Source organism: Thermothelomyces thermophilus, chromosome 5, assembly GCF_000226095.1.
Source record: "Thermothelomyces thermophilus ATCC 42464 chromosome 5, complete sequence".
Lineage (NCBI taxonomy): Eukaryota > Fungi > Ascomycota > Sordariomycetes > Sordariales > Chaetomiaceae > Thermothelomyces > Thermothelomyces thermophilus.
In genome coordinates this window covers 2,284,554-2,312,392 of record NC_016476.1, presented here as the reverse complement: position 1 = coordinate 2,312,392, position 27,839 = coordinate 2,284,554, and the positions used below count along the sequence as shown (strand labels likewise).

At 57.9% G+C, this 27,839-nt stretch overlaps 10 protein-coding genes and 1 non-coding gene across 11 annotated transcripts; 6 read left to right on the top strand and 5 right to left on the bottom strand.

The window, feature by feature from the left end:
* Window positions 1-730: 730 nt before the first annotated feature.
* On the top strand, window positions 731-4,040 carry MYCTH_112227 (D-xylulose 5-phosphate/D-fructose 6-phosphate phosphoketolase-like protein). The gene is made up of 2 exons (XM_003665122.1): window positions 731-2,422; window positions 2,524-4,040. Exons 1-2 carry the CDS (start codon window positions 875-877, stop codon window positions 3,445-3,447), a joined length of 2,472 nt encoding a protein of 823 aa, XP_003665170.1. The 5' UTR covers window positions 731-874; the 3' UTR covers window positions 3,448-4,040.
* MYCTH_t154 lies at window positions 3,705-3,788 on the top strand. The gene has a single exon. It is a non-coding gene; the product is annotated as a tRNA-Lys (tRNA).
* A 3,534-nt stretch (window positions 4,041-7,574) lies between the features above and the next one.
* Window positions 7,575-9,874, top strand: MYCTH_2135162 (uncharacterized protein). Its single transcript, XM_003665121.1, has 2 exons — window positions 7,575-7,878; window positions 7,966-9,874. The coding sequence occupies exons 1-2, from the start codon at window positions 7,813-7,815 to the stop codon at window positions 9,388-9,390; spliced, it is 1,491 nt and encodes a 496-aa protein (XP_003665169.1). The 5' UTR covers window positions 7,575-7,812; the 3' UTR covers window positions 9,391-9,874.
* Window positions 9,875-11,053: 1,179 nt separating this feature from the next.
* Window positions 11,054-14,086, bottom strand: MYCTH_2308603 (uncharacterized protein). Its single transcript, XM_003665120.1, has one exon. The coding sequence runs from the start codon at window positions 14,034-14,036 to the stop codon at window positions 11,454-11,456; it is 2,583 nt and encodes an 860-aa protein (XP_003665168.1). The 5' UTR covers window positions 14,037-14,086; the 3' UTR covers window positions 11,054-11,453.
* A 660-nt stretch (window positions 14,087-14,746) lies between these two features.
* Window positions 14,747-17,287, top strand: MYCTH_2308601 (uncharacterized protein). The gene is made up of 3 exons (XM_003665119.1): window positions 14,747-15,555; window positions 15,655-15,732; window positions 15,788-17,287. The coding sequence occupies exons 1-3, from the start codon at window positions 15,044-15,046 to the stop codon at window positions 17,028-17,030; spliced, it is 1,833 nt and encodes a 610-aa protein (XP_003665167.1). The 5' UTR covers window positions 14,747-15,043; the 3' UTR covers window positions 17,031-17,287.
* An 89-nt stretch (window positions 17,288-17,376) lies between these two features.
* On the bottom strand, window positions 17,377-18,398 carry MYCTH_70861 (uncharacterized protein; the record flags this gene model as incomplete). The annotated part of the gene is made up of 2 exons (XM_003665118.1): window positions 18,156-18,398; window positions 17,377-17,960 (listed from the first exon to the last, which is right to left on the bottom strand). Coding segments are annotated over exons 1-2 (753 nt in total), but the record flags the coding sequence as incomplete, so codon positions are not given.
* Window positions 18,399-18,487: 89 nt separating this feature from the next.
* MYCTH_2129017 (uncharacterized protein) lies at window positions 18,488-19,272 on the top strand (the record flags this gene model as incomplete). The annotated part of the gene is made up of 4 exons (XM_003665117.1): window positions 18,488-18,579; window positions 18,748-18,876; window positions 18,965-19,112; window positions 19,156-19,272. The coding sequence occupies 4 exons, from the start codon at window positions 18,488-18,490 to the stop codon at window positions 19,270-19,272; spliced, it is 486 nt and encodes a 161-aa protein (XP_003665165.1).
* A 1,018-nt stretch (window positions 19,273-20,290) lies between these two features.
* On the bottom strand, window positions 20,291-20,838 carry MYCTH_2065741 (uncharacterized protein; the record flags this gene model as incomplete). The annotated part of the gene is made up of 2 exons (XM_003665116.1): window positions 20,291-20,519; window positions 20,645-20,838. The coding sequence occupies 2 exons, from the start codon at window positions 20,836-20,838 to the stop codon at window positions 20,291-20,293; spliced, it is 423 nt and encodes a 140-aa protein (XP_003665164.1).
* Window positions 20,839-21,553: 715 nt separating this feature from the next.
* On the bottom strand, window positions 21,554-22,404 carry MYCTH_2315913 (uncharacterized protein). Its single transcript, XM_003665115.1, has 2 exons — window positions 22,022-22,404; window positions 21,554-21,935 (listed from the first exon to the last, which is right to left on the bottom strand). Exons 1-2 carry the CDS (start codon window positions 22,092-22,094, stop codon window positions 21,805-21,807), a joined length of 204 nt encoding a protein of 67 aa, XP_003665163.1. The 5' UTR covers window positions 22,095-22,404; the 3' UTR covers window positions 21,554-21,804.
* A 1,891-nt stretch (window positions 22,405-24,295) lies between these two features.
* MYCTH_2308596 (uncharacterized protein) lies at window positions 24,296-25,586 on the top strand. Its single transcript, XM_003665114.1, has one exon. It carries the CDS (start codon window positions 24,604-24,606, stop codon window positions 25,507-25,509), a length of 906 nt encoding a protein of 301 aa, XP_003665162.1. The 5' UTR covers window positions 24,296-24,603; the 3' UTR covers window positions 25,510-25,586.
* A 681-nt stretch (window positions 25,587-26,267) lies between these two features.
* Window positions 26,268-27,645, bottom strand: MYCTH_2308595 (uncharacterized protein). Its single transcript, XM_003665113.1, has one exon. It carries the CDS (start codon window positions 27,385-27,387, stop codon window positions 26,518-26,520), a length of 870 nt encoding a protein of 289 aa, XP_003665161.1. The 5' UTR covers window positions 27,388-27,645; the 3' UTR covers window positions 26,268-26,517.
* Between the last annotated feature and the right edge of the window lie 194 nt (window positions 27,646-27,839).

The following is a 27,839-nucleotide window of genomic DNA, read 5'->3' as shown; positions in this document are numbered from 1 at the left end:
TGAATGCGTGATTTGGGTTGGCTCACCAGCCTGGACCCGCTGGCCTGGGAACTGATGGCATGGTGAAGGGCAGCGTTGGTGCGTGCTCGATGCTCTGCCATGGGAAGGATGCTTTGGGCCCCTGCCATCTGATATCGGATTGGCCAGCTTCGGGCGGCACCAACCAACCCCAAGGCACCCCAGGCACCCCAGGCACAGGCAAACTCCTGCCGTCATGGCCGCATCAGACCACCACCGTTCTAGTGTGGATCCCCATGTTTGTCTGAATGTGGGGCCCGAATTCGGGTCAGCTCAAACCGCCGACGTCCGGAACCCCAAAGGCGAGAGGGATACGGAATCCGCATCTGGCGAGCAACGTGCAGAATCAAGGCAAGGTTACCGGCATGCTCGGTCTGGTACGACGTCAACCCCGTGCGATGTCCGCCCTATCGAGAAAGGAGATGCAGGCTGCTGCCCTACACAAGGGACCCGCGTGGCCCCGAAATTGTGTAGGCAGGCGCGACTCCGGTGAGTGAGCGAGGCCCAACCTGCCAGTGTCGCAGCCACTGCGGCTCGATTTCACTGCTGCGGATCACCCCGTTTGCCAGCCGAATCGCCTGTTCTTCCAAAACAGGGCTCAGGCTCGGTGCTCGACGATACACTGCTGGTAGTGGACCTCCAACGTGGGTGCGTCCATGTTATAAGAAAGACTAACATTCCCCTCGCTCAGGACGGTTGCTGTCCAACTCCCCAAAGATTCAATCGATCCCATTCAGTTCGACCTACGTTGGAACTCGACGTTCTTCCCCCCCACTAATCACCAGCTAGCTGGTTAAGATATCCTAGTCCGCTACAGATCCTACAGAGCTCAGCCGAATTTAGCAATCAATTCGCCATGGGCGACGCAAATGAGCTTGAGAGCATCAGCACCTTTGGCTCTGCCCGCTCGACCATCAAGGGCGCTCCTCTCTCGGAGGAGGAGGTCAAGAAGTACAATGACTTCTTCAAGGCGAGTCTGTATCTCAGCCTCGGCATGATATACCTCCGCCATAATCCGCTCCTCAAGGAACCCCTAAAGAAGGAGCACCTCAAAGCCCGACTCCTCGGTCATTTCGGCTCGGCGCCTGGGCAGATATTCACCTACATGCACTTCAACCGCCTCATCAACAAGTATGACCTTGACGCCCTCTTCATATCCGGACCCGGCCACGGCGCCCCCGCGGTGCTCTCGCAAGCCTACCTCGAGGGCACCTATTCCGAGGTGTATCCCGACAAGTCGGAGGACGAGGAGGGCCTGCAGAAGTTTTTCAAACACTTTTCGTTTCCCGGCGGCATTGGCTCGCACGCGACCCCAGAAACTCCAGGCAGCCTGCACGAGGGTGGCGAGCTGGGGTATTCGATATCCCACGCCTTCGGCGCCGTCTTCGATAACCCCAATCTGATTGCCCTCACCATGGTCGGCGACGGCGAGGCCGAGACGGGCCCGCTGGCGACGGCGTGGCACAGCAACAAGTTCCTCAACCCCATCACCGACGGCGCCGTGTTGCCGGTCCTGCATCTCAACGGCTACAAGATCAATAACCCCACCATCCTCGCGCGCATCAGCCACAAGGAGCTCGAGAACCTCTTCCTCGGATACGGCTACCAGCCCTACTTTGTCGAGGGTGACGAGGTCGACTCGATGCACCAGGCAATGGCAGCGACTCTTGAGCACTGCGTGCTGGAGATCCGCAAGTACCAAAAGCAGGCCAGGGATTCCGGCGAGCCCTTCCGGCCCAGGTGGCCAGTTATCATCCTCCGCACTCCAAAGGGCTGGACGGGTCCGCGCAAGATCGGCGACAAGTATATGGAAGGCTACTGGCGCGCCCACCAGGTGCCAATCACGGACGTCCACGAGAACCCCGGGCACCTCAAACTACTGGAGCGCTGGATGCGCAGCTACGAGCCCGAGCGGCTCTTCGTCGACGGCAGGATCAATCCGGAGCTCAGGGCGCTCTGCCCGACGGGGAACCGGCGCATGAGCGCCAATCCGGTTGCCAACGGCGGCCTGCTTCGGAAACCGCTCAGGATGCCTGACTTTCGCAACTACGCCCTCGAGGTGGAGAAGCCGGCCGTCACCATGGCTGCCAGCATGCAAAACATGGCCAAGTTCCTGCGAGATGTGGTTGCCCTAAATCCGACCAACTTCCGCCTGTTTGGTCCCGACGAGACCGAATCCAACAAGCTCGCCGGGGTGTACCAGGCGGGCAAGAAGGTCTGGATGGGCGAGTACTTTGAGGAAGACGAGAACGGCGGCAACCTCGCGCCTAACGGCCGCGTCATGGAGATTCTCTCGGAGCACACCTGCGAGGGCTGGCTCGAGGGCTACATCCTGAGCGGCCGCCATGGCCTTCTAAACAGTTACGAGCCGTTCATTCACGTCATCGACTCGATGGTTAACCAGGTATGTTTAAGCTTAATTTCGGGGTTTCGCCTCGCCTCGCCTCCCCTCCCGTCGCGGGAGTTACGTTTTTTTCGAGATTCCCGCACTAACCCTTCTGTCAGCACTGCAAATGGATCGAGAAATGCCTCGAGGTAGAATGGCGCAGCAAGGTCGCCTCGCTCAACATCCTCTTGACCGCCGTGGTCTGGCGACAGGACCACAATGGTTTCACCCACCAAGACCCGGGCTTCCTAGACGTGGTGGCCAACAAAAGCCCCGAAGTGGTGCGCATCTACCTGCCGCCCGATGGTAACTGCTTGCTGTCCTGCATGGACCATTGCCTCCGGTCGTCCAATTATGTCAATGTCATCGTCGCCGACAAGCAAGAGCACCTGCAATACCTCTCCATGGAAGACGCCATTGTGCACTGCACCAAGGGCGCCGGTATCTGGCCGCAGTTCAGCACCGACCACGGTGCTGAACCGGACATCGTTATGGCGTCCTGCGGCGACATCGCCACCCACGAAACGCTAGCTGCGATCGATCTCCTTCTGCAGCACTTCCCCGAGCTCAAGATCCGCTACGTCAACGTCGTCGACCTCTTCAGGCTCATCTCGCACATCGACCACCCACACGGGATGACTGATGCCGAGTGGGAGGCCCTCTTCACCGCCGACAAACCGATCATCTTCAACTTCCACAGCTATCCCTGGCTAGTCCACCGGCTCTCGTACAAGCGGCCCGGCGCGTGGCGGAACCTGCACGTGCGCGGGTACAAGGAGAAGGGCAACATTGACACCCCGCTCGAGCTGGCGATCCGTAACCAGACGGACCGCTTCAGCCTCGCCATGGACGCCATCGATCGGATGGCAGGCAGCGGGGTGCTCGGAAACCGCGGGGCCGCGGCCAGGGAGGCGCTCAAGAACGCGCAGATCAGGGCGCGAACCGAGGCGTTCGAGAACGGTGTCGACCCGGATTTCTTGAAGAGCTGGACATGGCCGTATGAGCGGACCGTGCAGGAGGCTGTGCCAAAGCTGATGGGCTGACTCTTCCTGTTCCTAATTTCTCCGTGCAATGGCTTTTGCCTTTTTAATCTTGTTAATACACCACCCATCTCTCCCTTCGGCATTCTGTCAGGTTAGGTATCCTCGAAAGTTGAAAAGGTAGAAGGAAATACAAGGCAAGCCAGAGGAGGAGTAGTGAGTTGAATGTTGGTTGGGGGCACTGCAGGAATAGAGAGCATCTTGGTTTGTAAAGAGGTCTGAGAACCTGGCATCTCCAACAAGTCACCAGACTAGCCACTGCCCGGCTAGCTCAATCGGTAGAGCGTGAGACTCTTAATTCAAGGTCCATCTCAAGGTTGTGGGTTCGACCCCCACGTTGGGCTCAATTCCCGGCAGCGATTGCCTCTCTTTTTCCATTTTCCATTTTTTTTTTGTTTTTTCATATCAAAGGCATGGTCGCTACGGCTGCGTGCATTGATAAGGGTTAGGGTCTGGTTGCTGTCTGCCAAACACGGTAACACGGCCTGTTTTTCCAATAACAGAGGGTATGACGTATCCGTATCACTAGATGTGGGCCAGAGTGCCCTTGTAACCTACTATCCCGATCATGGTTCCCTAACGGGAGCCGGTTCTCCGTTTTGGGTTCCGACACTAGAAGAATCCGTGTCATGGTACATACCCCTTTATGTGAAAGATTGTTTGGCAGGGCATGTACAATACGAGTATCTCCAGGAGAAAGAGCAAGGGGTGACGCATGCTGCTCCATTATGTCTTTTTTCTTCTCTTGTCGTTTTTTTTCTCTCAATAGTAGGGAGTTATATGAACATTAATGGTTCTAAAGTGAAACAAGCATGAAGTCCCTGCAGCTCAAGCCTCTCCCGGGCTTCCCACGCGGTTTTATTTCTTTCTTTTCTTTTCTTTTTTCTTTTCTTTTTTTTCTCCTTTAGCCACTTTGTTTGCCTGTGTGGGTAGCCTACGCATATTACGTAGGCCAAGGGACTAGCTACCTAACTCGTCATGTTTCGGCATGTCCAGGCGCCCCGTTGGTGATAGAGGAACATAGCGTCCGCCAATTGTAGCGGTTCCCAGACCCGCGGGCCACTGAGTTAAGTCGGGAAAGGTCCCGAGGCAATGACGGTCATGCAATATTCATTTGCGCATGCCATTGGCACATCGTTAATATAGATACTCCGTGAGAGTGTGCGACAGCCATGACCGTGGGAATGAGCGGGTGACGTAAATGCGTAGGTATCCGAGTTGATTGTATGAGCGACTTGCTGAGCAAGGCCGAGAGGTATTTAGATTATCTAGTTATCTTTCACTACGGGGCGGATGTCATGGGGGAGGCGGCCATGCGTTGAGATAATGTACTGTACGGAATACTGTATGGAAGTTTAAGGTAGGTTTGAGGCGTCAGGTACGGCAAATACTGTTCTGCGTGCGTGTGTGTGTGTGTATGTGTGTGTGTGGCAATGAGGCTCAACCTTCTACAACCTGCCAAGTGGCCAATCGTGTAGCACAATCTCGATTTTCCGTTCCCTAAACGTTACAATCATATTGTAAGCTGTTTGTGCGGCGGGCAGTCATTATGACGCGGAGTGGGGACGAGGCGGCAACAGAAGCAGCAAGGCCGCGGGTTAGGTGAGCAAACAAGCGAGGGGCCTTGGCATTTCTTTTGCCAAGTGTGCCTTACGGCAGCCTGGCGGGGACCGGGGTCAATTGAGGATGGGCAATGCGGGACACGAGGGGATCCCTTACCTCCAGAAAAGACGTGCGACGTGCTATCGTGTTATCCATTTCTCCGTCCGCCCTGCAAGTATGCAAGATCGCACGGAACCTACGACCACGGTGATCCATGGGAGCATTCGCCATCGATAGGCTCTTTCTCATGTTCAGCTCAGGGCGCTGCAGAGGGCCAGACCCTGGATGGTGACCGGGCGTGCTCATTGGGCAGACGGGGGTCATTGTGCAGGGTCCGCAGTCTGCCACGCCTGTCCTGCCGGCCAAGAAGCTCCGGCAGTCCACTAAAGCTCGCTCCCCACCCGAGGTCGATCTTCCCTTTGCCTTTCGGTAACGTTATTTGGCATAGCAATCGGCTGACGTCATAACGGTCCGTGGAAAACTGGACCGTAAGTGAGGGACCCAGTAAGTTAGCTTCAGGGTGTAGTGTAGTAGTGTACTATGAGTGTAGCGAGTGCGCAGTACGGATAATCCGAGGGGTTGCACACTGTCTGATGACGAAGTAGTGTAGTCGCCAGAATCTCCCGAGATGGTGGTTCCTTGGTAAACTGACAATTGCCATCCCCTACGCCAAGAATCACCAGATTAACTTGCTATCTTGGTGGTACACGTCCAATTCTCGGTTGCGTTATCATCACGCGCTTTGGGAAGAGCTCCGGGTGGCTCCTGTAGGTGCATGTGCAAAGGGTCACCGATCCCTTGCGAGGAATAAAGTATGCTATACGGAGTAGTAGCACACGGGGCAATACGGGCCTACCAGCAATCACACAGCGGCACGGTTTCCGAAATGCGCCGGCCCCCAGTCCGAGCTCTCCATCAACCCTCTATTAGGCGATCGAACTCCCGTCGTTAGTGTAGGGCTCGTAAAAGTGACGCAAGAGCCACTATTTGCCGGCGGCGCTGATGGCACACAGGAGGTAGATTGTCGAGCATCGTGACAGTTCTTGGCCGAGGGGAAAGGATTGATCGCCTCTGGCGTTGTTGCTGGAGCAGTGGGTTCAGTCCTCGTACACTACACTACAATACTCTGGTATGACCGCGGGGGGGTCCGAGTGGTATGTCAAGGGTGGAATTTGGAGTTGGGGTGCATACAGTGTAAGTGTACAGTACGCGCACCTAGCATGCAGGCCAGGCATCTTGCCAAGGACGAGAACGAAGCCAAGAAATGCCAGAAGGGCCTAGAATGTGAGCCGGCACTCCAATCACGCCGACCAATGCACGCTATGCAGCCGAGACATCTGGGAGATGCAACGGCTAACACTTGCAACGTCGGTCCTTTTGCGTGGAACATCGAATTGAGAGCGAGGAGTTGATGAAGCTCGAGAATTGCAGTGCCAAATTGGTCAGGTGAGATGCTTCTCCCCTCCCCCCCCCCTTTGGCCTGCGTCTCTAATTAATTAATGTGCAACATCTGCACTGTTCAAGGTGCATATTATGTAGTGTATGTACATACATACGCCTAGGTGGGTAGGGAGACGATAGTGTAGTGTACAGTACACTACGGGTTACTGCTTATGGACTGGAGCGCGTAAGTGTTCAGCGGTGAGGGGCAGGGCGAAGGAGCCCAGCGTTTTCGCCCGTCTGCCTGGAATGCATCAGGGAATGCATCAGACAGTGGCGACCTTACTCACTCATCGCAAGCGAAGTGTGGTATGTCTGACAGGAGACCCAAGGGCAGAAGATGGATGAGATGGCTTCTGCTCCATATAAGGTAAGTACTTCATTCTACTCTATACGGACGTACATACCAGTCAAACAGGTAGCAAGCGGAGATAAACCTAGTGTAGTGCACCTAAGGTATGTAGGTACCTTGGGTACCTGAATGTGTTCCCATGGAGCGGAGCCAAGGCAGCGGAGAGAGGAGATACAAAGTAGATCTCTAGCCTTGAAGTTAGGTAGTTTGGGAAAAAAGCTCCGTAGTGCAATACATAACTCGTACATACCATGAAAGGCAGCCTCCATCCACACGGTGTGGGTCTCGCCAGTCGTACTACTGAGGAGTGTAGTGTAACTACGCGTAACAGCCGGGCAACACCGTACGAGCAGTGGGCAGGCAATCAGGTCCAGGGTGGACCCGCCAATTGACGTAACAGCCCAGCAGCAGCTCGATCGAGATCGCGCACGCGGGCGCCCACTTAGTTCCCCCCACCGATCGGATCCATCCACAACTATCTGGTGTGTACTTGGTACGGTAGCAGGAGTAGCGTCCTTAGTAAGACGCCTGGGAAGTCGAGGGAAATAGCCGGCTTCCAACTGTTTCCACGTCTGGGACCAAGCATCACACCTCGCAAGCGCCCGCCCTATCTTCTCCGCATCCAAGAACAGGAAATTTGGTCCAGATCAGCGTACAAAAGCGCCCCTTTCCTGTGCTTTCCCATCTCTGTTAGCTTGCGGTTCCCAAAACCTCAGACCCCTTCCGAAAACTCTCAACCACCTCCACGAATCAAGTGTTGCTATAGTTAATTCATACTTTTTTGAGATCCAAGCTCCCAGCCCTTGACCTCCACGTGCTATCTGAACCCTTGGACCCTGCACTTCTTTGAGACCTGCAGTGAGTCCGGGGCTCCTAAAGTGTCGAACTCGCTCCTTCTGGACGAAGCTGTTCTATGCGTTGTACCTGCCCTCGGGCCGGCCCATATCCTGCCGCCACTATCTACACCAGTCGCCATGCCCACGAAGCGTCTCTCGCCTTCATCTGACGCGAATGATGTGGTAAATTTGCCCCTCAAGAAGGTAAGAAACACATCCTGCTCCTCTTCTCTTCCCAGCTCCTTGCCATTTGGCCCACGTCCATCCCCACTGACAAGCCGCCTCTCACAGACCCAACGAACACACGAGGAAAACCAGGAGAGAGCGTACATTGCGGCCTCGCGCAGGGCCGACCGCGACATCGAGCACCGGATCCGGTCCGCCCTGAAGGCCTCCGAGTGTCGCCGGAAGCGGACCGGCCGAGGCCTCAAGATCACGCGCGAAGCCGTCATTGGCGACGAGCAGTACGAGAGCGAAGATGATGATCATGCCTCTCGCCGCTTCAGCATGCCCGCTACCACCAGCACTACCGCTTCCAGCCTCTCCAACCCCTACGTGCAGTCGCCCAGCCGCGCTGCCGACCGCTACGCCGAGATCGACGCCTTGTTCGCCAAACACTTTCCCCACGTCCAACTCTCCTCGCAATGGTCGAGGCAACATCAGACAACACACCGATACAGTTATTCGCAGCCTTCCTTGGGCCCGCAGGCACAGGCCCACCCGGGCCGGTACGTCCCCCGGTTCCAGCAGCAGCAGCAACAACACCAACATCACCAAAATAGCTCGGTACAGATACCCGTACCAGTTCCGGCCACTTTCTCCAATACGGCGATGACGACGACGACGACGACGACGACGACACCACCAACAGCGGCACCAACCTCTTCCCCCTCGTGCTCCTACTCCCCGGCCCTCCTCACCCCACCAGTCTCCTACCCGCTCCCACCAGCTGCCTGCGGCAACGGTGAAGCGGCCGGATCCCCCACCGCCAAGTCCGGCTCCATGTCTCCTCTCCTTCTCGAGAACCAGCACTCGTCGTTGTTGTCCTCCTCCTCTTCCCGGCCTGGCAGCGCCTTCTCGGCCGCCGCGCAGCAAGCGACCGTCGGCCTGGGCCTCGCGAGCGGCTATCTCCAACAAGTCGCGACCACCGGCGCCGGCGGTGACCTCGACAGTCACGACGGCGCGGCCGCGGCGCTGTCTTGTTGTTTCGGCACCCTCGGTTATTCGGCGGAGACGGTGCCGGCGGGGCTGGGAGCCGACGATCCGCTGTGGTACAGTAGCGGCGACCACGGCCCAGGCGCCACGGCCGCGGGCGGCCGCGGCGGCTTGACCGCCACTACCACCACCACCACCACTGCTACTACCCCTACTGCTGCTGCTGCTGCTGCTGCTGCTGCTGCTACCACTACTACCACCACCGCCTCCGCCCCGGCCCAAGCGGGGTGGCAGAGCCAGAGCCGGAGCCTGTCGCTGCCCTCGGCGCTGGAGCAGTTCCAGTTCTTCCCCGCATTCGAGCAGGCCTCGATCGGGGAGGAGGAGCCGTCCGACGCGCTGATCGACCCCGGTATCCTGGCGTCAGGGTCGGGTGTCGCCGCCGGGTCGGGGTCGGGGTCGGTGCCCGTCGACGGGTTCGACGCGGGAGCGCCCGGCGAGCCGTGGGCGGACTGGATTAATCTCGACGGGGACGCGCCTGCGCCCCTGGGCGTCGAGGTGTGATATTTTTTCTCCGTTTTCTTCTCTTCTCTTTTATTAGTCCGATGATGATTTACTGGATGAAGTGATCATCACTTAATGATGGAACGGGCGGCATTATCTGAATCATCTTCCTTTGGGTGTTCTGAAGACTTAGAATGGTTTTTCTCCAAAATGTGATATGGGAACGGGGAAAGATAGGCGACGGAGTTTATTTTTGTTTTCTTGTTCCTGTGACGGTTGGATGCGGATTTTCTCCTGCTGGCGCTGCATCTTGGGTCAGAGTGGCCCTGTTCGATCTCGTTATCGTACTTGTCAGGAGCGAGGCGTCCGTAGCTACTTCCGCGGATGACTATCGCATTCGGTCGAATGCGCAATGAGTCAATGACAAGCTGGGGGGTTAGGGAGACTGAATGTTTTCGCTTGAAAAGGAGAAGCACAGGTGAAGTGCCTAGCAATTCCCAAGTAGGTAGTAAGAGGGCAGACAAGCTTATAAATGTCCAAGCCATCACACAGCATTAGTGATTCATCATCGCGTTGGTCGACGTCACGATCAACCCCTTCTTTTAGGCCGATGTGACGGCGGGGGGCCGGGTATGTGTTCCTCTTTCCTCTCCCGGATGGCATCCTTAGGCTCCTTCCGTTTTCTACCTTTGGGTCATTAGGTTCCAGGTATTGGGACCGCGCACCTTCTTGCTTGCTTATCTTGTCCTCATGTGCTCTGACCTCTTCTCTCAGGCTGTTCAGACTATGGCTCGCGACCCCTGCACCACCCTCACCCTCAAATCGTTCTTTCTTCTTCACACCTTGCCTAGCCTTGATATCGATGGTATAGTCTCTGAAAAAGCGTAAAGTGACGATTTCAAAAAAGAAAAAAAACCAGTTCTGAGGAAAGGAGGAACGAGGCTCCCCTAACATCAGGATCTCAGTAAAGCGTTCCCAACCTGCCCGTGTTGCCAGGCCTTTTTTCTCGAGAACCTATTCTTTCCCCTACTGGGCTAGGCCCGTTGGCTCCTTAACCTTTGGTTTACCTCGCTACAAACGCACACGCATCTCTGGTTAGCAAAAGCCAACTCTCATGGCCAAACGACCTACGAAACCCGTCCCCCCTTCCCCTTCCAGAGCGAAAACGTCAACATCGACGGCGGTAAAGCGAACATACCACGGCTGTCCTCCGCAGCTTGGGCGGACCTTTTCTCCTCTTGTTGTCCTCTCTACCGCCACTGCCGCCAGAAGTGTCGGTACCAGTAGCAGTAGTATCGCCGCCATGCTGCTGCTTGGTCGTCTTGGTGTCGCTCTCCAGCCGTTGAGAGACGGCCCAGCTGCCGAACCCGCTAATATCGTAACCTGACCGAGGCATCCTCGGTCACCCGCGGCGGGGAGGCGAATGTAAACGGGCCCGGGGGAGGGGGGTGGGGAAGGAATTAACAGCGTATCGGTGACCACTGGGCAAATATTGTCGGGAAAGGAGCAGGGCAGACCAAGGCTCTCGATTACCCGGGGGGGTCATGGAGGGAACTCTGGCATCTGTGGAAAACATTGGAACTCATTACACAGGTCTGTGGTTGCTACCTGAGGCTGGACTTCGGTAGCTCATATACCACCTCTCACTGCTAACGATGACAATAACAAACCTATTAACCTTCGAAACCCATCCGCAAGCAGCCAAAGAACTGTCATGTCTTTGCTGTCAGGGAAAAACACGCTGAGCCATCAGAGAGCAAGCCAACCAGCTCCTAATCCCACCTTTGAGGCGCGTTGATTCCTGGCCAAAGCGATGGATGCCGCACGGCCCGGGAAGCAGGATGCGTGAAGAGTCAAAGAGCCGAAAGGATTTCCAACATAACCTTGTTGGCTGTCGAAAAGGGAACCACAGAATTACATCTCACAACACCCAGGCGGATGCGTGTAAAGATGGACTGGGTCACTCCGGGTCACCTTCCGGTATGCAAGGTGCCGTGCTTGACCCGTGAAAGCGACGGGCGACGGGCGACAGGGAGATGGCCGAGCCAATGTTTCTTTCAGGGCGCACTCTGGGTATCATGCCCTTACTATCTGGGAACCAAGTCATGGCTCATATCGAGCGTCTAGGCCGCCTTTACCTCGCCTTCCACCCCTTCCTTTCCCAGGCCTTTCTTTTTCTTTTTCTTCTTCTCCTTTTTTACATCTTCGTCAGCGTTCTCGCCATTTGTGGCCTTTCCCTCCTTTTTGTCTCGTTTCTCCTTGCCCTCTCCCTCCTTTTTCCCTCGCTTCTCCTTTCCCTCTTCCTCCTTTCCCCCTTTCTTCTCGTTCCCCTTTTTGTCGACCTTGCCTTCCGCTTTCGGTTCGGTCTTTCTTTTCGTCCCGAGCTCTTGCCCGACACCCTTTCCAGCCGCCACCCCGTTGACGCTTGTACTCTTCTTCCCCCCGCTCACCGGCCCCTTTGCCGCCGCCTTCCCAGCCTTCCCTTTCCCCTTTCCTTCTTCCTCACCATCCCCCGGCTTGGACACCTTCGGCATGCCCGCGACCCTCTCCCCCTCCGGGTCCGTCTCCTTGGCCCAGCGCACCCAGTCGTGCCGCCGATGGCTCCACAGGTCGCCGCGCCACGCGCGCCAGACGTTTCGCCCGAGCCACGTCTCGCGCAGCGCGCGCTCCTGGCGCTCCAGTTGTGCCATGATGTTCTCCTTGAGGTGGAAAGGCACGACCACGGCCCCCTCCGAGCTAGTACCGCCGCCGCCCTTGGACGGGGTCGAAATGATCTCGGTGACGATGCCGTTGCCGTGCTGGGAGGTGGCGAGGGTGAAGATGTTGGGGAGTAGGGCGGCGACAAGGAGCTTGTGGAAATGTGGAATCTGGGCCGGAGTAGCGAGGGCCTTGGTGAGAATGGCCGCTGTCGAAGGGGAGGTGGTGGCCATGCGGAGGAGTTGGTCGGGCGAGAGGGCGAGAAGGGAGTTCTGGATCGCTTTCGAAGGCTGGCCCGGGATGTCGAGGAGCGCGGTGGCGACCTGGCTGCCGTGGGAGATGAGCGCAGCTTTGCTCTTGGCTTCTGGCGTCTGGAACTTCTTCTCCTTGGTCTCGGGCTCCTGTTCAGGTTCGGAGAGGAGGCAGAGCTTCGGGACAATGTGCTTCCAGTTGCCGCCGCATGCTGCCGTGAGGGCTTGGAGGAGACTACCGAGTTCGGCGGTGGCACCGCGCACGTTGCAGCGCTCGAAGAGAGTCTTGATCACGTTGAAGCGGCCCTTTTCGACAAAGGACGGAATTTCCGGAAGCGCTTTCTGGACTGCATTGGCGAGGTCTTCCTTGTTCAGCCGGTTGAGCACCTTGATGGCGGGATACGAGGCGATATCGTTCCGCAGCAGGCTCTGGATGCGCGGGGCGAAGATGTTGGCCTGCAAACCCTTGAAGACTTTGCCTGGGCAGTGAGAAATCAGGGTCTCGAGGAGGCGCGACCCGATAGGATCGTATAGCATGCTGTTGACAAATTCGCACGCCTGCGACTTCTCGTCGCTGAACGAGGCGGGAGCGCCGGGGACGAGCCTCTCGAGTAGAGACACCACGCTGCCCTCGCCTTCGGCAGCATTGCCACTCCCTTCTTCCTTTTTTGACTTCTTCGATTTTGAGAGCGACAGCTCCAAGTCTAGCAACAACTGCAGGGTCGGGTTGCCGGTAGGGTGCTTGGCGAGCACCCTCAGCGCCGTCGAATCCATGCTAGCCGTGGAGTCGCTGATGATCTTCTCTATCGCCATCGTGAAAGACGACGGGACCGCCCTCGTCTGCGTATTAAGAGCACTCGTCACGGCCGAGGCGCCCTCCACCGTCACGTACTCCTTGCTCTTGCCCTGAAGTAGCGACTTGGTGCCGGCCTGGGCAAGCGGCCTCCCCGAGAGCACCACGAGCAAGACTCGCAGCGCATGGGAGCCGTACCGATCCGACAGCAGAAACGAGAGATGCTCTTCGAGTTCATCCAGTGTCAGCATGAACAAATCCTCCATCGACGTCTTCACGGCCTCGGCAATCTCGGGCGCCATTGGTTCGTCATCGTCCGCGTCCCCCATCTCGACATCCTTGTCGGCCTCCCCGCTCAGCTCGGCCGTGACGACGGGGGCGCTCATCAGAAAGAGCTTCTCGCAGCAGTGGCTGGCAAAGCGGTGGGTGACGAGGGTCATGAAGTGGCCGGCAAAGGCGCCGAACAAGCGCTTCTTCTGGCGGGGGGTGGATAAGAGGATGAGGCGTTCCATGAGGCGCGAGCACGACTGGCTGCTGGCGAGCTTGAGCTCCTTGCCACGGGCCTCGCGGTAGACGTTCTGCAAAAAGATGTGGCGCTCCTCGGCGGAGGGGAAGTCGTTCAGCTCGAGCAGCTCGTCGGCGTGGCGGAAGTACTCCTGCTCCTGCTCGCCCAGCATGCCGAAGAACTCGCGCTCAAAGTTGCCGCCACGGGCGCGGGGATGGGCTGCGGACGCATTGTATCCTGCTGCATCGTTGCCGTCCTCTTCCTCGTCAAAGGGGATGTAATCGGCGTTCGGGTCGTAAGTGAAGAGGTCGTCGTTGGAGAGTTCCTGTTGACCGTCGGCGTCGTGCTGGCGCTGTCGTTTGGCGGAGCGCTCTTCCTCCTCGGCGAGCTCGCGTCCGCGCTTTTTGGCCCGCTTCTCGTCACGGATCAGCTGCCGCTTAGATTTCCTATTCTTGCCCATGGTGTTGTGTCGGCGAACCGCCTTCGTAGGGAGGTACCTGGACAATCGAGACCGTGGAATTGTATGAAAAAGCGCTTGTAGAAAAAGTTTATCTTATCGCTCGGGTAGTTCTCGATTGGGAATCGAACCCTAACCCAGGGTCTTTACGATTGCGTTGCATACACCGCGCTCGGGCAAAGTACCTACGGATGTAATTTACCTCGTGCACACAACTACACATAATATTCGCTGATCGGCGACTCGTAGTCACATTATTTAGCAAAGCCTCGCGCACATTGATGAAAATGCCAGCAATTGCTCCGTCGTCCCGGATGGCGGACCACAGCAGTTTCACATGACACGGTGCCTCCTGGCCTTCAGGCCTGAACGACCCAAGAATCGCGGCACACCTGCCCATGCGCGCATTTCCCGGTTTTCGCCCAGATTATGGAGGTATGTATGTATGTACATACATACATGCACTACGGCCACACACCTGACTGCCCGCCCCTGTCTCAGGCGCCGTTATCCATTCTGTTGTTACCTATGTGAGCCAAGCATACGATACACTACGGGTACGAAAATATTTGTTGGCACAGACAAACTTGCCGCAGTGCGACTGCCGCAAAAATGTATGGATTCCGCTCTCCGTGTTTCACAGATACACTGACTCCTCTGTATCGTATGTACTATAAGGTTCAAACACTGCTCCGTAGCCACTGGGCGCCGGTTGCGGTTAGCGCCCCTCAGCCCTGCGGGCGATCTCCCCAAAGCGCCAATCGCACAACGGTTCCAGGCAACCACTTCGGGGCCTCAGAACTGCCAAGCCTCCCCAGCCATCCTGCTGACACCCCAGTCCGGGACCGCCATGTGTGAACAGGATCAACGGACCCTCCAGTGGTCAACATCGCCCATCCAGCTTCCGATCCCGGCCTTTCTTTAAGTAGTCCCCCCCCCATCCCGGCCATCAACCACCGGGGCAAAGCTGCCAGCGTCATGGTCCCTCGGGCTGTTTCCCGTTCCTCAGTATGGCTCAGCCCTCTCCGCCAACCACGAGGCCAACCACGAGGCCAACCAGGGCCGCTCCCGCCAACAATACACGCTTCTTCGGCTCCCAGATAGGCGGCCGCTCCGTCATCAACTATGGTTATACCGACATGCCTTGGAAGCTCATGGCTTGGGATGTCTACTACTTCTTCAAGTACTCTTGGGCCATTCCTTACATTTTGTGGCCGCTCTCTCCTGCAGACTCGGGCGAGCTGAGCGAGCTCTCGCCGACAAAGGAGAACATCCGGGCTATCGCGATTCACCTTGTGTTGTGCATACTGCAGCTTGGCGGCCTGGTAGCGCTCCCAGCTCTGGCGGTGCTGCCGATTTGGACAGCCACCATCATCGTCGGCGTTTTCTTGTTGGTCAACAAGCTTCTGTGCATGCTGCTCAACGGCAAGGAAGTCGAGTATCATTCGGACCCCAAATACGCGCCGGCACTGCCAGAACATGCCCACGAGCAATGGATTTTCATCAACGGGGTGGCGGTTGGGTGAGTCGGCATTCGCTCGTAGGAGGGGGGGTTGGAGGTGTTTGGGTTGGGGGGGGGGGGGGGGGAACAACTAAGACGGACACTAACCCAGGTATCTAGGTCACATTGGATGCAGACCAATCTCAACCGCCTCGCCGCCTCCTTCAAGCGGCCAATCCTGGGCATCCACAATAGAACGTGAGACTCTCCTCATCTGATCCGGCCGTCCATTGTCCCATGCTCACCATAACAGCTCTGGCATCTTGTTCGACGTTGTCGAGTGCCTCATCCAGCGCAACTGGGGATACGCCACCAAGGACGTACGGGTCTGTTACCGTATAATCAAGAAGAAGCTGTACAACCCGCAATATTCCAAAGTCATCTTCATTCTTCACTCGCAGGGCGCCATCGAGGGCAGCCTGATCCTGGACTGGCTCCTCCAGGAACTCCCTCAGGACCTGCTTTCCAAACTCGAAGTCTACACTTTTGGCAACGCGGCCAACCACTTTAATAACCCGCACCGCCACATCCGTACCCAAAACCTGGCAAAGCTCAACCCGTCGGCGGCATGCGTCGACTCGGTCCAGCTCACGCACAACCGCGAGGAAGCCGCCCGTGTCCCCCGCCGCCGTTGCCCGCAGCCGGGATCCAGGCCCAACTCTAGTTCTAGCTCCAACTCCAGTTCCGGCTCCAGTTCCAGTTCCAGATCCAGCTCCAGATCCGGCGCCAGATCCAGCTCTAGCTCCACCTCCTTCGATCTCGATGACGCGGCCGATTCGTCCAACCGCCACTCGACCCCGACGACCACTGAGACGGAGAGCGGTGCCGGCACGGCCACGGCCCTCTTCACGGCCGCCGCCGGCAGCAGCCCGCACCCCTCCCACCACCCGGACCGCGCCATCGGCTACATCGAGCACTACGCCCACACGACCGACTTCGTCGCCGCCTGGGGGGTCCTGCACTTTGCCACCTCGTCGCCGTCCTCCCAGTTCGTCCCGCGCTTCATCGGCCGCGTGTTTGCGCGCACCAGCCCCCGCGGCGGCCACCAGATGGTGCAGCACTACCTGGACGGCATGTTCCCCCTCCGAAGGGACCCCGCGACCGGGGAGCTGGCGAGGAACGCGGACGGGGTGCCCCTCGGGGTGGAAGAGGAGGGGAACGAGTTCATGGAGAGCGAGGTCCTTGTTGGCGGTGGCGGGGACGGCACGGGCAGGGAGGAGGGCGAGGGAGAGGAACTGAGCGACGGTGAGGCGGCAGATGGAGAGGAGCAGGAGCAGGTCGAGGTAGTCGACGTGAGTCCCGAGCCGGCGAGGGCGGAAAGCGGCGACGGGGCGGTCTCGCCGCGGAAGACTAGGAGGAAGCGGCAAGAAGGGGTGAGGGTCAAGGTCAAGGACGTGAGCCGGCTGTGGCAGTATCGGAACGGACGCAGCCCGGAGGAGACGCCCCCTCTGCTTGTCAGGGGCAAGGACGGAGTGGTGAGGAACGCGACAATGTAAAACGAGGGATGTTTTTGGGTCTGCCGAGGCGATCGGGAGCCGGGCGAAGGGGGGGCCGTCACGTCTTACGGATACAGGTGCGTAACATGCATTGTGACGGCGTCTGGTATCGTTTTGCTATCTGGCTCAACGGTGGGACTGTTGAGAACGGGCTCTGATGCGTCTCGAGGCAGTTCCCGTTCCCTTGAATGGCTATGACTATAGACCGAAACAAGGAATTTATTACTACTTACTTTATGAAGATAATGAAAAGGGGGGGTCAGTACGAATAAGCATGGTTGTATGTATGTATATGTACGACGGACGACATGAATGGGCGAGCGTGCGGCTACTCGGCAGCGGCCCTGATGATCTCCCGCACCGCCTCGTCAACTCCCCGGGCAACGATGGTCGGCTCGAACAGCAACCGGTCGGTCCACCCTCTGCCCGCCCTGTCCACCCAGGCGGCCCGCAGGCCGGCCGAGACGGCGCCCACGACGTCGAACGGGTTCGAGCTCACCAGCCACACCTCCTCGGGCCTCCCCTCCTTGCCCACCCGCCGCAGCAGGTGCTCGTACGCCCGGCGGTCCGGCTTGTAGACCCGCACCTCGTCCACGCTCACCAGCCCGCGCAGCACGCCGGCGTGCGGGGCCAGGTCCGGCGCGTTGGACAGGGATGACGATATCATGTCGGCCGTGCCGTTGGAGAAGACGTACGCCTCCACCCTAGTCTTCGCCGCCGCTGCCGTTGCTGGTGCTGGTGCTGGCTCCGCCTGATCACGGATCGACCGGAAGGCGGCGGGCACCTCGGGGAAGACACGTAGCGCGTCGTACGCCCGCATCACCCGGTCCTCTCGGTCCGGCGTGAGGACGGACACGAGGGCCGGGTCGAGGTCGGCGACGGCGTGCCGCAGGGAGGCGAGGGTGAGAGTGGTGAAGGGGCGGTAGTGGCCTGGTTGATTAGTATATTATTTTCTTTCTTTCTTCCTTCCTTCCTTTCTTCCTTCTTTTTTTTTCTCTCTGGTCCTTTTTCGGTTGGTAGAGACGCATGAGAGAATAGGGGGTAGAGAAAGGGGAGAAGGGGGAAGGGGAGGGGGGGTGGAAGGCGTGGACGGAATATCTGATTTGAGAGATGATGGTAACTCACCCATGCTGTTGATGCGCCACGTGTATTCAAGCTGGTAGCGTCGCCAGAGCGAGGCTAGCTCTCCTGCGCGGTCATGGCCGGCAACCTCGGCCAGTTCGGCGGCGATCGAATCGGTCGACAGGATGGTGCCGTAGAGATCGAAGGCGATGATGGTCGTGATGGTCGCCATGGCGGGTTGCGATGGGTTCGTCTCGTTGCCCCGGTGAGGTTCCGTGCTCGTGGATGCCCCATATGGTCACTGAGGTATCCTCTCCGGAGCAAAGGGACACAAGGGCTGATGTTGGTTTGCTGACGGTACACTACTTATAAGCACTATGTAATCCGGAAGGCGCATGGGGACGCCGAGTGGGGCCGAGAGCGGGGAATCCCGGCGGAGGACCGAAGCATTTGGGGAATGTAGGGGGGGTGCGAGCCCGACTTACATGTAAGAACGTTTTAGGGAGTAAAGTACTTTTGACATCATCAAGCTGCCGTTTCATTTTCCAACCCGGCTACTTTCAGCACCTCGCCTCACAACTATTGGTTTCATTGCAGCGGGATTTTCAGAGAAAGATAATAATCCGTAATTAAATAAATAGAATTAAAAATAGAGAAATTACGCCCTCGCCATATCGGACGACATTCCCGAAGAGTACAGGGCAAACTACGAGCAGTTCCGCGACGCCCTTTCGTCCCTCTTCATCGAGCGCATCGCCGCCCCCTTCTCAAAACCCAAGCGCAGGTCCAAACGGCGCTCCGGAAAACTCGCCAGGACCGGCTCTCCCCCCCCCCCCCCGGCGAGCCAGACACGCGCAGCCGACCTCCTACAGACCCTCGACCCGCCCGTGCCCAGGCCGAGGGCTGCGAGATCTGTGGGCGCGGCTGGGTCCGCCTGACGTACACCACCACCTGATCCCGCGCATGGTGTACGACAAGGCGGTCAAGCGCGGCTGGCACCGCCGGGACGAGCTGCAGGACGTGGCCTGGCTGTGCGGCGCCTGCACCGCTTCGTCCACACCAGTTCCGCGGCCACGAGGAGCTCGCCAGGGAGTATTACACGGTCGAGCGGCTGCTGGCGACCGACGAGGTGAGGAGGTTTGGCGAGTGGGTCGGGAGGGTGAGGTGGAAGGCGAGGTGACGATGGCAGAGAGTGTTATCTACCTTGTTTCGGAGTAAGATGTCGCTTTTTTAGCTTCCTTTCCCCCCTCCCCTCCCCCCCCTTCCTTTTTTTTTTCCCTTCCTTTTCTTTGATGGATAACATGCCGATATCTCATAACCATCAACGTGAACAAAATCAAATCAATGTCTCCAGACATGGAATAAACCCCCAAAACACCATTCATTCCGCTCGAGGATACCCAAATGCAATGTCATCATCAACAGGTAAGAAATGGTAGGACGCACTGACACACTTCACCTCGCCGACAGCAGCGCCTCCTCCTCGTCGTCTTGGTTCTTTCCATCCTGCCTGCCTCCCTTGGGATAGCTCAACTGGTGACCCTGCCCATCAGCCGTCCCTATCACCCCATGACCACCATCATCATTACCACCACCACCACCACCACCCCGCGCATGGAGCGACCCTTCGCCGTCCGCCTCCTCGGCAGAAACGACCCCGACCTCCGTCACCCAGCTCCGCTGCCGGTGGAGCCCTTCGACGGCCGCGTGGCGCGCCGGCACCGTCCCCGAAGCCACCACCACGGTGTCGGACCTGCTCACGGCGGCCGCACCGCCGCCGCCGCCGACGCTGCCCCAGCCGAACTCGGCGCTCATCGCGCGGTCGACCTCCCGCTTGAGCGTCGACGGAGAGGGGTGGATCGAGCGGGACTGGTCGTAGTAGTAATAAGGAGGGGAGGAGGGAGAGGAGGAAGAGGGATGCTTGACGCCTAGCTCGAGAGCCTCCCGTCCTCCTCCCCAGGCGGCGGCGGCGGCGGCGGCGGGCAGGTGGAGGGCCTTGCCGTGCGCGGTACTGGCGGTGAGGTGGTAGTCTTCGTAATGGAGCAGGCGGCGGTAGGTCGTGGCTGCGTAGACGAGCGCTGCTACGTTGACCGCGCTGGGGAACGGGTCAGTTAGCGTCGGGTTCAGGACCACGGAAACGAGAAAAGAAAAAAAAAAAAGAAGGGGAAGAAGAAGAGTCCTGGGGCTTGGGTCAAGCCTTACAGAAGGCCGCAATCGAGGGACAGGCCGACGGTGGAGTAGTGCCCGTCCATGTGCTCTAGGTAGGCGACGATGTCGAGCGCCAACACGGCAAAGGCCAAGGTGAGCTTGATGGATTGGGTGAAGACCATGACAAAGGGCGTCAGCCGCTCAGTGGCCATGCGGGCGATCTCGACTATGTTGAGGATGAGGGCGATGAGGTTGAAGCCGACGTTAGTGGCTTCCCAGCTGTGTGGTCAGAGTTGCATGTCAGCAGCAGCAGGAGAGCAGAGCAGATGGAAAAGCTACTCTGAACGGTCTTTTTTTTTTTTTTTTTTTGGGGGGGGGGGGGGGAAGGGGGGGAGTTGCCATACACCACCTCGACGATGGGCACCTCGCCCTGCTTGTCCCGCTCCCCGTAGTCCTCAAAGGTCTCGGCCAGACGGTACGCAAAGACGCCCATGAGACACAGCAGCACGGCGATCTGGAAGATCCAAAGAGGGATCAATATGGCCTTGCGCCACCGTGCCCGCGCGTGCATCACCTGGTCGAGGTCGAGCGACGACATGGTATGGGAGCCGGAGCCGGAGCCGAACACACTGGTCGCTGATTGTTTGTATGTATGTAGTCCGTACAAGCGCCCTTCATCCGATCACCGACCGTGGCCGCCGTCCGGTCAGCGCGCTCAACGCGGCGGGTTGTTGTTGTCGTTGTTGTTGTTGCTGACTGCAGCGTTGAGAAACGGTCCGAGCCACCAAGCGCGAAATGGTTTCCGACGAGTGAGAAGAGTTCTTGAGGAACTCATCTGATCTCGGGACGACCTCTCATCGTGGGCGGAACAAGTGGCAGTGCCTCGTCCCGGCTGCCGTCTGCAGGGCGCTCTCCGCCTCCTCCATTCTGGACGCACCAACACCCAAAACACTGGGAGCTGACAACGGCCCCCAATGCCCGCTTTGGTCCTGCGCGGAGCTGCATGTTGGTTGGTTAGTAGGTGGGGTTGGCGAGAGCTGAGCCAACGGAATGAATGCCCCAGGCATGATTGTTGACTATTTACACAGTAGAGCAGCTTCCACTAATACTAGTAGGTTCCCGACGCACACAGGGTTGGGGTTATTTACCCTACCGACGTGGAAGCCGGACGTCACAGCCACTATTCAGCATCTTACACAGTACACACAGGCATGGAAGGAAGGAACTCTTGTTTCGCTAATGTAGCCTAGCGTTGCCCAAGGCATCGACATGCCGTGTGAGACGACGAACGAAAAGCACCACGACGAAGATATCAAAAATAAAAATACGTATTTATTCGTTCCTGCTTGTCAAAAAGTTTCCTCTCTCCCTTCCCAAGAACCCTCCGTACTGACCGAACCACACTCCTTCTTGTGGCCTAACCATCGAGGTTGGCCGCAGTCCCAAGTTACCCTCTGCCCTCTTGTCCACGACATTATCTCTGAAGGGACATAGTCGACCAAGTATATGAAATATCGTAGAAGTTGTATGAATGGTAATGTCGTGTGTGGCAAAGGCTAGTCGATCAGATCCCCTTAGCCGTCGCGTCCTTGTGGACGTTTTGGGCATTGAACGGAACGACGTTCCCGCTCGCGTCCGTCATGGAGGGAACTGAGACGTCAATTTGATCCCCGGCGTTCTGGCGCTTGGCCGGTGCTAAGGAGTATGTCAGCCAAAGCCGCGCTCTAGACATGGGACCAGGACCACAAAAAAAAAAAAAAAAACCAGGGCAAGCGACGAACCACTCTTGTCAACTGCAGGATAGGCAAGAGCCACGGCGGCGAGAGTGAGCACGGTAGCGACGGTGAGCTTCATGGTGGCTGATTAAGAAGTGTGTATGTATGTACGTGCTGGTCCCTGAGAGAGAAGTGCAGAGAGATCGGAAGCGAGGAACGAACGGGTCGACCGGCGACGAGAAAGGAAGTGTGATGAACTCCGCGTCAATGGGGGAGAAGTGGAAGAGAGCGTGGAAGCGAGTGGCGATGGGGGAAGGAAAGGGATAGAAGGCCAGGGGAGCTGAGGTTAAGGGCAGCAGGTTAATGTATGCTCTCGCGGCAGCAGACCATCGGGATCAGCCATCCCTGATAGACAGTATGCGTTTCGAGAAGGCCTCCCAAGAGGGATGATCACTGCCCAGTCCCGACAACTTTTGTCAAAGTCGTCAGCCCCGGAGAACCCTATGTTTCGAATCCTAGACCCTCAATGGCAGCATATGGCCCGAAGCTGAACCTTTTTAGGGAATGAAACTCTTGACCGAGACGTGCAGGAGCGAGCTCTGGGCCTTCGATCATACGCAGCTCCAATACCGCAATCCCGCAATCCCCAGCATGGACAGCGCTTGATGCAACGCGGCTACCATTAAGCTCGGACGGCATAAGTGAGCCAATGTCACGGTGGCCTCGGCGAAGCGACGCTAAAACGAGTTTGTTTGTTCTACTGTGTACTGTGTGCAGGGTAAAAAGTCTGGAGAGGTTAGCCAAGAAAGCGAAGCTTCTTGGAGCAGGGGGATGAAACCGTCAGAGGGGCGTTGTCACCGGGGGCATGCCGCACTTCGGCAAGGGGGAGCGCAGTCGGAAGAGCCATATCCGATCCTGGATGTTTGAGAAGCCGGCACAGCCCCTGCCTGCCGTGTCGCAGCATCCAAGAGCCCAGAACGGCCCATATGCTGCCGGAATATACACCTCCTCCAGGATAAATAATCCTAGTGCGATACATGCCCCACAACTAACGCAAATCAGAAAAGTAGCCAAGAAGTCCAGATACAACCAAACCAGTACAAATTTCTATAGTAGAGAAGTATCAATACCCAGTCTCCCCCCGGTTTTCAATTACCTTTGCAAGCCGTCGGGGCATTGAGTGTGCCAGGCACTGAAGAAACTCAGGGGGCACTGCCTCCCACGCCTCCAGAACAGCCAGTCGAAGCCCTGTAAGGCTCAGCGATTGAACATCGTAGCTAGCGATGTTCAAGCCAATCTTTCATCCAGTGCCATACATGCTCAATAGGGTTCAAATCTGGGCTTCGAGCCGGCCACTGTAGGACCTAGATTCCTATACTCGAAAGCATATCCCTTGTTAACTTGGCTATCGGATTTTATCTGTAAGTACCTTCGTATAGAAAATTATTAGGAGAGTGACATGGTATGATAATTGTGCAAGTGGCTTGCAAAAAAAAAAATGGAGAAAAGTGGGGCAAGTATCGCACTAGGATTATTTATCCTGGAGGAGGTGTAAGGCGTGTTGCAAGGGCCTCAGGCTGGGGATGTTCGTGCGCTTGGCAGAAGCTGGAGAATGTGAAGGCAAACAACAAGTGGGGGGGTTGCCGAAACACTGGTTGCGCCTATTGACAGCTGTAGGCATCTGCCATTAAGTGGCGTCGTCAACTGCTGAACAAGTCTTGGAACTTCTGTCCGGAATTCTCCGTCGAATGTTGGAGCCTTGGCAGACAGCCGGGCCTACGGGTTCCTCTGTACGGATTATAAAGGGACTGACCAGGTAGCAACGTCAAACGGTGATATATGGTCTCCCTGGCAGACATATGTTCTTAAATGATTCAGCTACTTACCATATTCCAGCAGATTACTCTGTATTCTCCTGTAAAATCTTAAAAGTTCGAAAGCCATTCCAAATCTTTTCTTCTTTCTTGCTGCCAAGTCAGAAAGAGGAATGCTGAATGCTGAAGCACTGGCTAATACACGACCAATCATCACATCGGCCACGTATCGAAGAAAGACTGTCATGTTCAAGTTGTTTCCAGGATTTTTTTCAAGCCCGACCCTAGCATCAGGAAGAATCACCATCACGTGCCAATTGAGACCGAAAGGGAATAAAAGGAGAAACTCTACTAAAAAAAAAAAAAAAAAGGCAAAATGGGAAACAAATTCATAACGGAGGGGAAAATTGGCCGGAAAAGGAAGTCCTGTGGTTCTTCTGGGCCCGCTGGGCCTCAGGCTGCCGGCGGGGCGATAGGAGACCGTCCCGTCTTCAGGCTCCGCCTGCGGGCCTTATCGGCAGCCCTGCCCCGCACCACCTTGAGGGCCATTCAGCTCCGACCGCCCCACCTGTGCATGTGCAGGCTTCTTTCCTCATCCGTTGACCCCTCCTGCTTCTCTCCTGCACTTCCCACTTTCTGTTCCTTCGTTTCCCGAGAACTCCGGGGCTGGCTTGCGTCGCTGTCACTTACGACGTGCGCTCTTTTGGTTCAAGAGACCACCCACATCCAACAATCCCTGGCCTCCGCACCCCGCGGTGACAAATTGACGAGTTTTCGTGTCAAACTTGTTCCGCCCGCCGACAAGCGACACGGCCAAGCCAACCCAAACTCACCATGGCCTCGGTCGAGCACTGTTTGTACTGCTTCGAGACTCTGGCGGCCCATCTCGAGGGCCGCAAACCCATGACCCTGTCTGAAGTGCAAAAATCGTGGGCCGAATACGTCCGCTCCACCGCGGCCGCAGATGCCGCCGACAGCAGCAAGCTCTCCAAGCGGCTACCCGCCCTCCGCCGCGTCACCGAAGACTCGTCGTCGTCCTCCTCCTCCTCCTCCTCCGCTTCCTCGGCATCCACCAGTACCCTCTCCCTCGGCCCGAGCACTCCGGAAACTCCGGTCTCTTCTGATTCGGCCCTTGCCGAGGACGGCCAGGCGGCAGAGGCAGAGGCAGAGGCAGAAGCGGGGCAGGACGTTGCCGCCGCCGCCGCCGCCGCCGCCGCCTCACAAATCACCGAATCCCCGCTCTTCGTGACGTGGAACACGGTCTCGTCCCGGGCCGGCGGCGGGCACTCGCTGCGGGGGTGCATCGGCACGTTCGAGCCGCAGGAGCTGGACGAGGGCCTGTCGTCGTACGCGCTCATCTCGGCGCTGCAGGACACGCGGTTCCGGCCCGTCGCGGCGCGCGAGCTGCCCTCGCTCGAGGTCGCCGTCACCCTGCTGACCGACTTCGAGGACGCCGCCGACCCCATGGACTGGGAGCTCGGCACCCACGGCCTGCGCATCTCGTTCCACCACCACGGCCGCCGCTACGGCGCCACCTACCTGCCCGACGTCGCCGTCGAGCAAGGGTGGACCAAGGAGGAGACCCTGGTCAGCCTCATGCGCAAGGCCGGCTGGGTCGGCAAGAAGGACCGGTGGACCGAGATCCAGCTTAACGTCGTGCGCTATCAGGGCAAGAAGGAGAGCTTGGGGTACGCCGAATTCAAGAGGTGGAGGGACTGGGTGGAGGCCAAGGGGAAGTAGAGGGGTGGATGGGGAGCTCCGTCGAACCTTTTTTCCTTTCTTTCCTTTCTTTCTTTTTTTTTCTTTTTCTGTCCCTCCTTAGGAGGCGAGGAGATGCTCACGTTTCGAAGAAATAGAGGGGAGGCATCAGAGGAGCGGGCGCGGGATGGTGCCTTTACAAGGGGATTACAGGGTTTCTGGGTTTCTGAGGAGTCTGGGTCAGAGCACATGGGAAACCGGGTAACGAGTACGGAAGGTAGTTCCGGGTTGGCTTCGGAAGGGCGTAAACGGTTTCCCCCAAATCACGAGGGTTGCTGGTGGTTTTCGAGACAAGAGGGTTGGGTTGCTGGCTATTCTTTTGCGCCTCACAGTTGTAATACGCGTGGCTAACCAGTCCGACAGGCAGGTTTCGTCCATATGAAACCTGTTTGATTCGATGGAAGGGAACTTGCTTGCATTCCCGCGCCCAAACAATTTCTTTCCCCCTTGATACAAGGCAATAAAAAGGGATCGCTTCTTTCTTTTCCATCACAATAGCCACGAGTTCCCATCGCGAAGATCATTGGCGATGAAGCGCTGCGAATACTGACTCCGTCTTCGCATTTTTTTTTAAATATCACCATACGAAGAAGGCCGCTTGTCTCGTCGATAAGTCCAATATCGCCAAATGGTTATCGCTGCAAAACGACTAACTGACTGACTGACTAAACGTCAACCGACGAGATGGAAACAGGCCACGTGCTATTATCCCAGACCCAGAACCCAGCTAAACCATGGTATCTCGCGCACTCCAAGCTCCCGTCTTAAAAAGTATGTTCCAAGCATGTCTCTCCCAACTCCTCGCTTGCTTCTCGCCAAAAAAAATTCCTCCCGCCCCTTTCCACCCTGCGGAAAACCAGCCTAAGCATCCCTGACGATCCTGATCTGATCCTTGACGATCCCGCGACGCTTCCCTCTACCGGCCAGGCCCCGCCCGACTCGTTGGAGCCTTCCCGCCCGGCCCGCTCCGAGCTTCCGGCACGTCCGGCCCTACCAGCACCGCAACTTCCTCCAGAACCCGCCGTCCCCCTTGCCCACGCGGTCGCCCCTGATGTTGGGGCCCCTGACGCCGGGCCCGCGCTTCTCCTCGTCGGCCTCGTCGTCGCCCGGCGGCGGCAGCGGCGTCAGCGGCTTGGTCATGCCGCGGCTGGTGGCGGCGGGCTGGGCGCCGGCGGCCGTCTGGGCGAGGCGGCGGGCCTCGACGACGCGGCGGATGATGAGCGCAAAGGTCTCCTCGATGTTGACCTCCAGCCGGGCGCTCGTCTCCATGAAGCCGCAGCCGCGCTTGCGCGCCCACTCGAGCCCGGTCGCCGCGGGCACCTGCCGGCTCTCCTGGAGGTCGCACTTGTTGCCCGCGACGATCTTGACGGGCGGGACCGTCTTGCCGCTCGCCGACGACCCGCCGCCGACGCCAATGGCGGCGGAGGAGGAGGAGGAAGAGAGGTCGAGGGTGGTCAGGCCGGCGCGGCGCGCGCGCGCCGCATTGTCCAGCCGCGTCTCGGCCTCCATGTCGATCAGCTCGTTGAAGTAGTCGAGGGCGTCGAGCGAGTCGCGCGACGTGATGTCGTAGACGAGCAGGAAGGCGTCGGCGCCCAGGTTGGACGACGCCCACATGCCGCGGTACTCCTCCTGCCCGGCCGTGTCCGTCAGGCTCAGGTGGTACACCACGCCGTCCAGCCGCCGCGTCACGCTGTAGCTGTCCTCGATGGTCGGGTCGTACTCGCTCGTCCACTGGCTCCTGACGAGCCGGAGGGTGATGGAGGACTTGCCGCAGCCGCCGTCGCCGCAGATGGTAATGGAGATGGGGATGGGCGTTTGCGAGGCGTCCGAGGCGGACGGTGTGTGCGTCGTCGACTTCATCTTTGGAGGAGCAAAAGAGGGGGGGGTGTTTGGGTTTGGGAGAGAATCGGCTTATCGCTGTGTAGGGAGTGGGCGTTTCGGACCGCGGTGGGCCGTCGCCGCGATGCGCGTGGAAAGCGACCTCCCGATCAAATGATACTTTGTAGTGTTTTTGATCGAGGAACCGGCTTCTTTGGGTAGGGGAATTTCTGGGGCCGCCACGCGGGAGGTGTAATAGTACTTGGGCGGACTCCTAGAGCAGAGTGAATAAAAAAATTGGAGGATGTCGAATCGAAGGAGATAGGAGGATGAACAAGCTCGGGCGGACTCAGAAGATCAAGTTGCTGTTGTTGACTTGCGTCGAATCGCACGCGCGCGCGCGTCGTGTAGGATGTGATTGGAATTTGCGCCTCGGGCAAGTCTGGGTGGCGGGTGGGGCGGTAGCACCAGGAACGCGACGTCACTGGGAACAA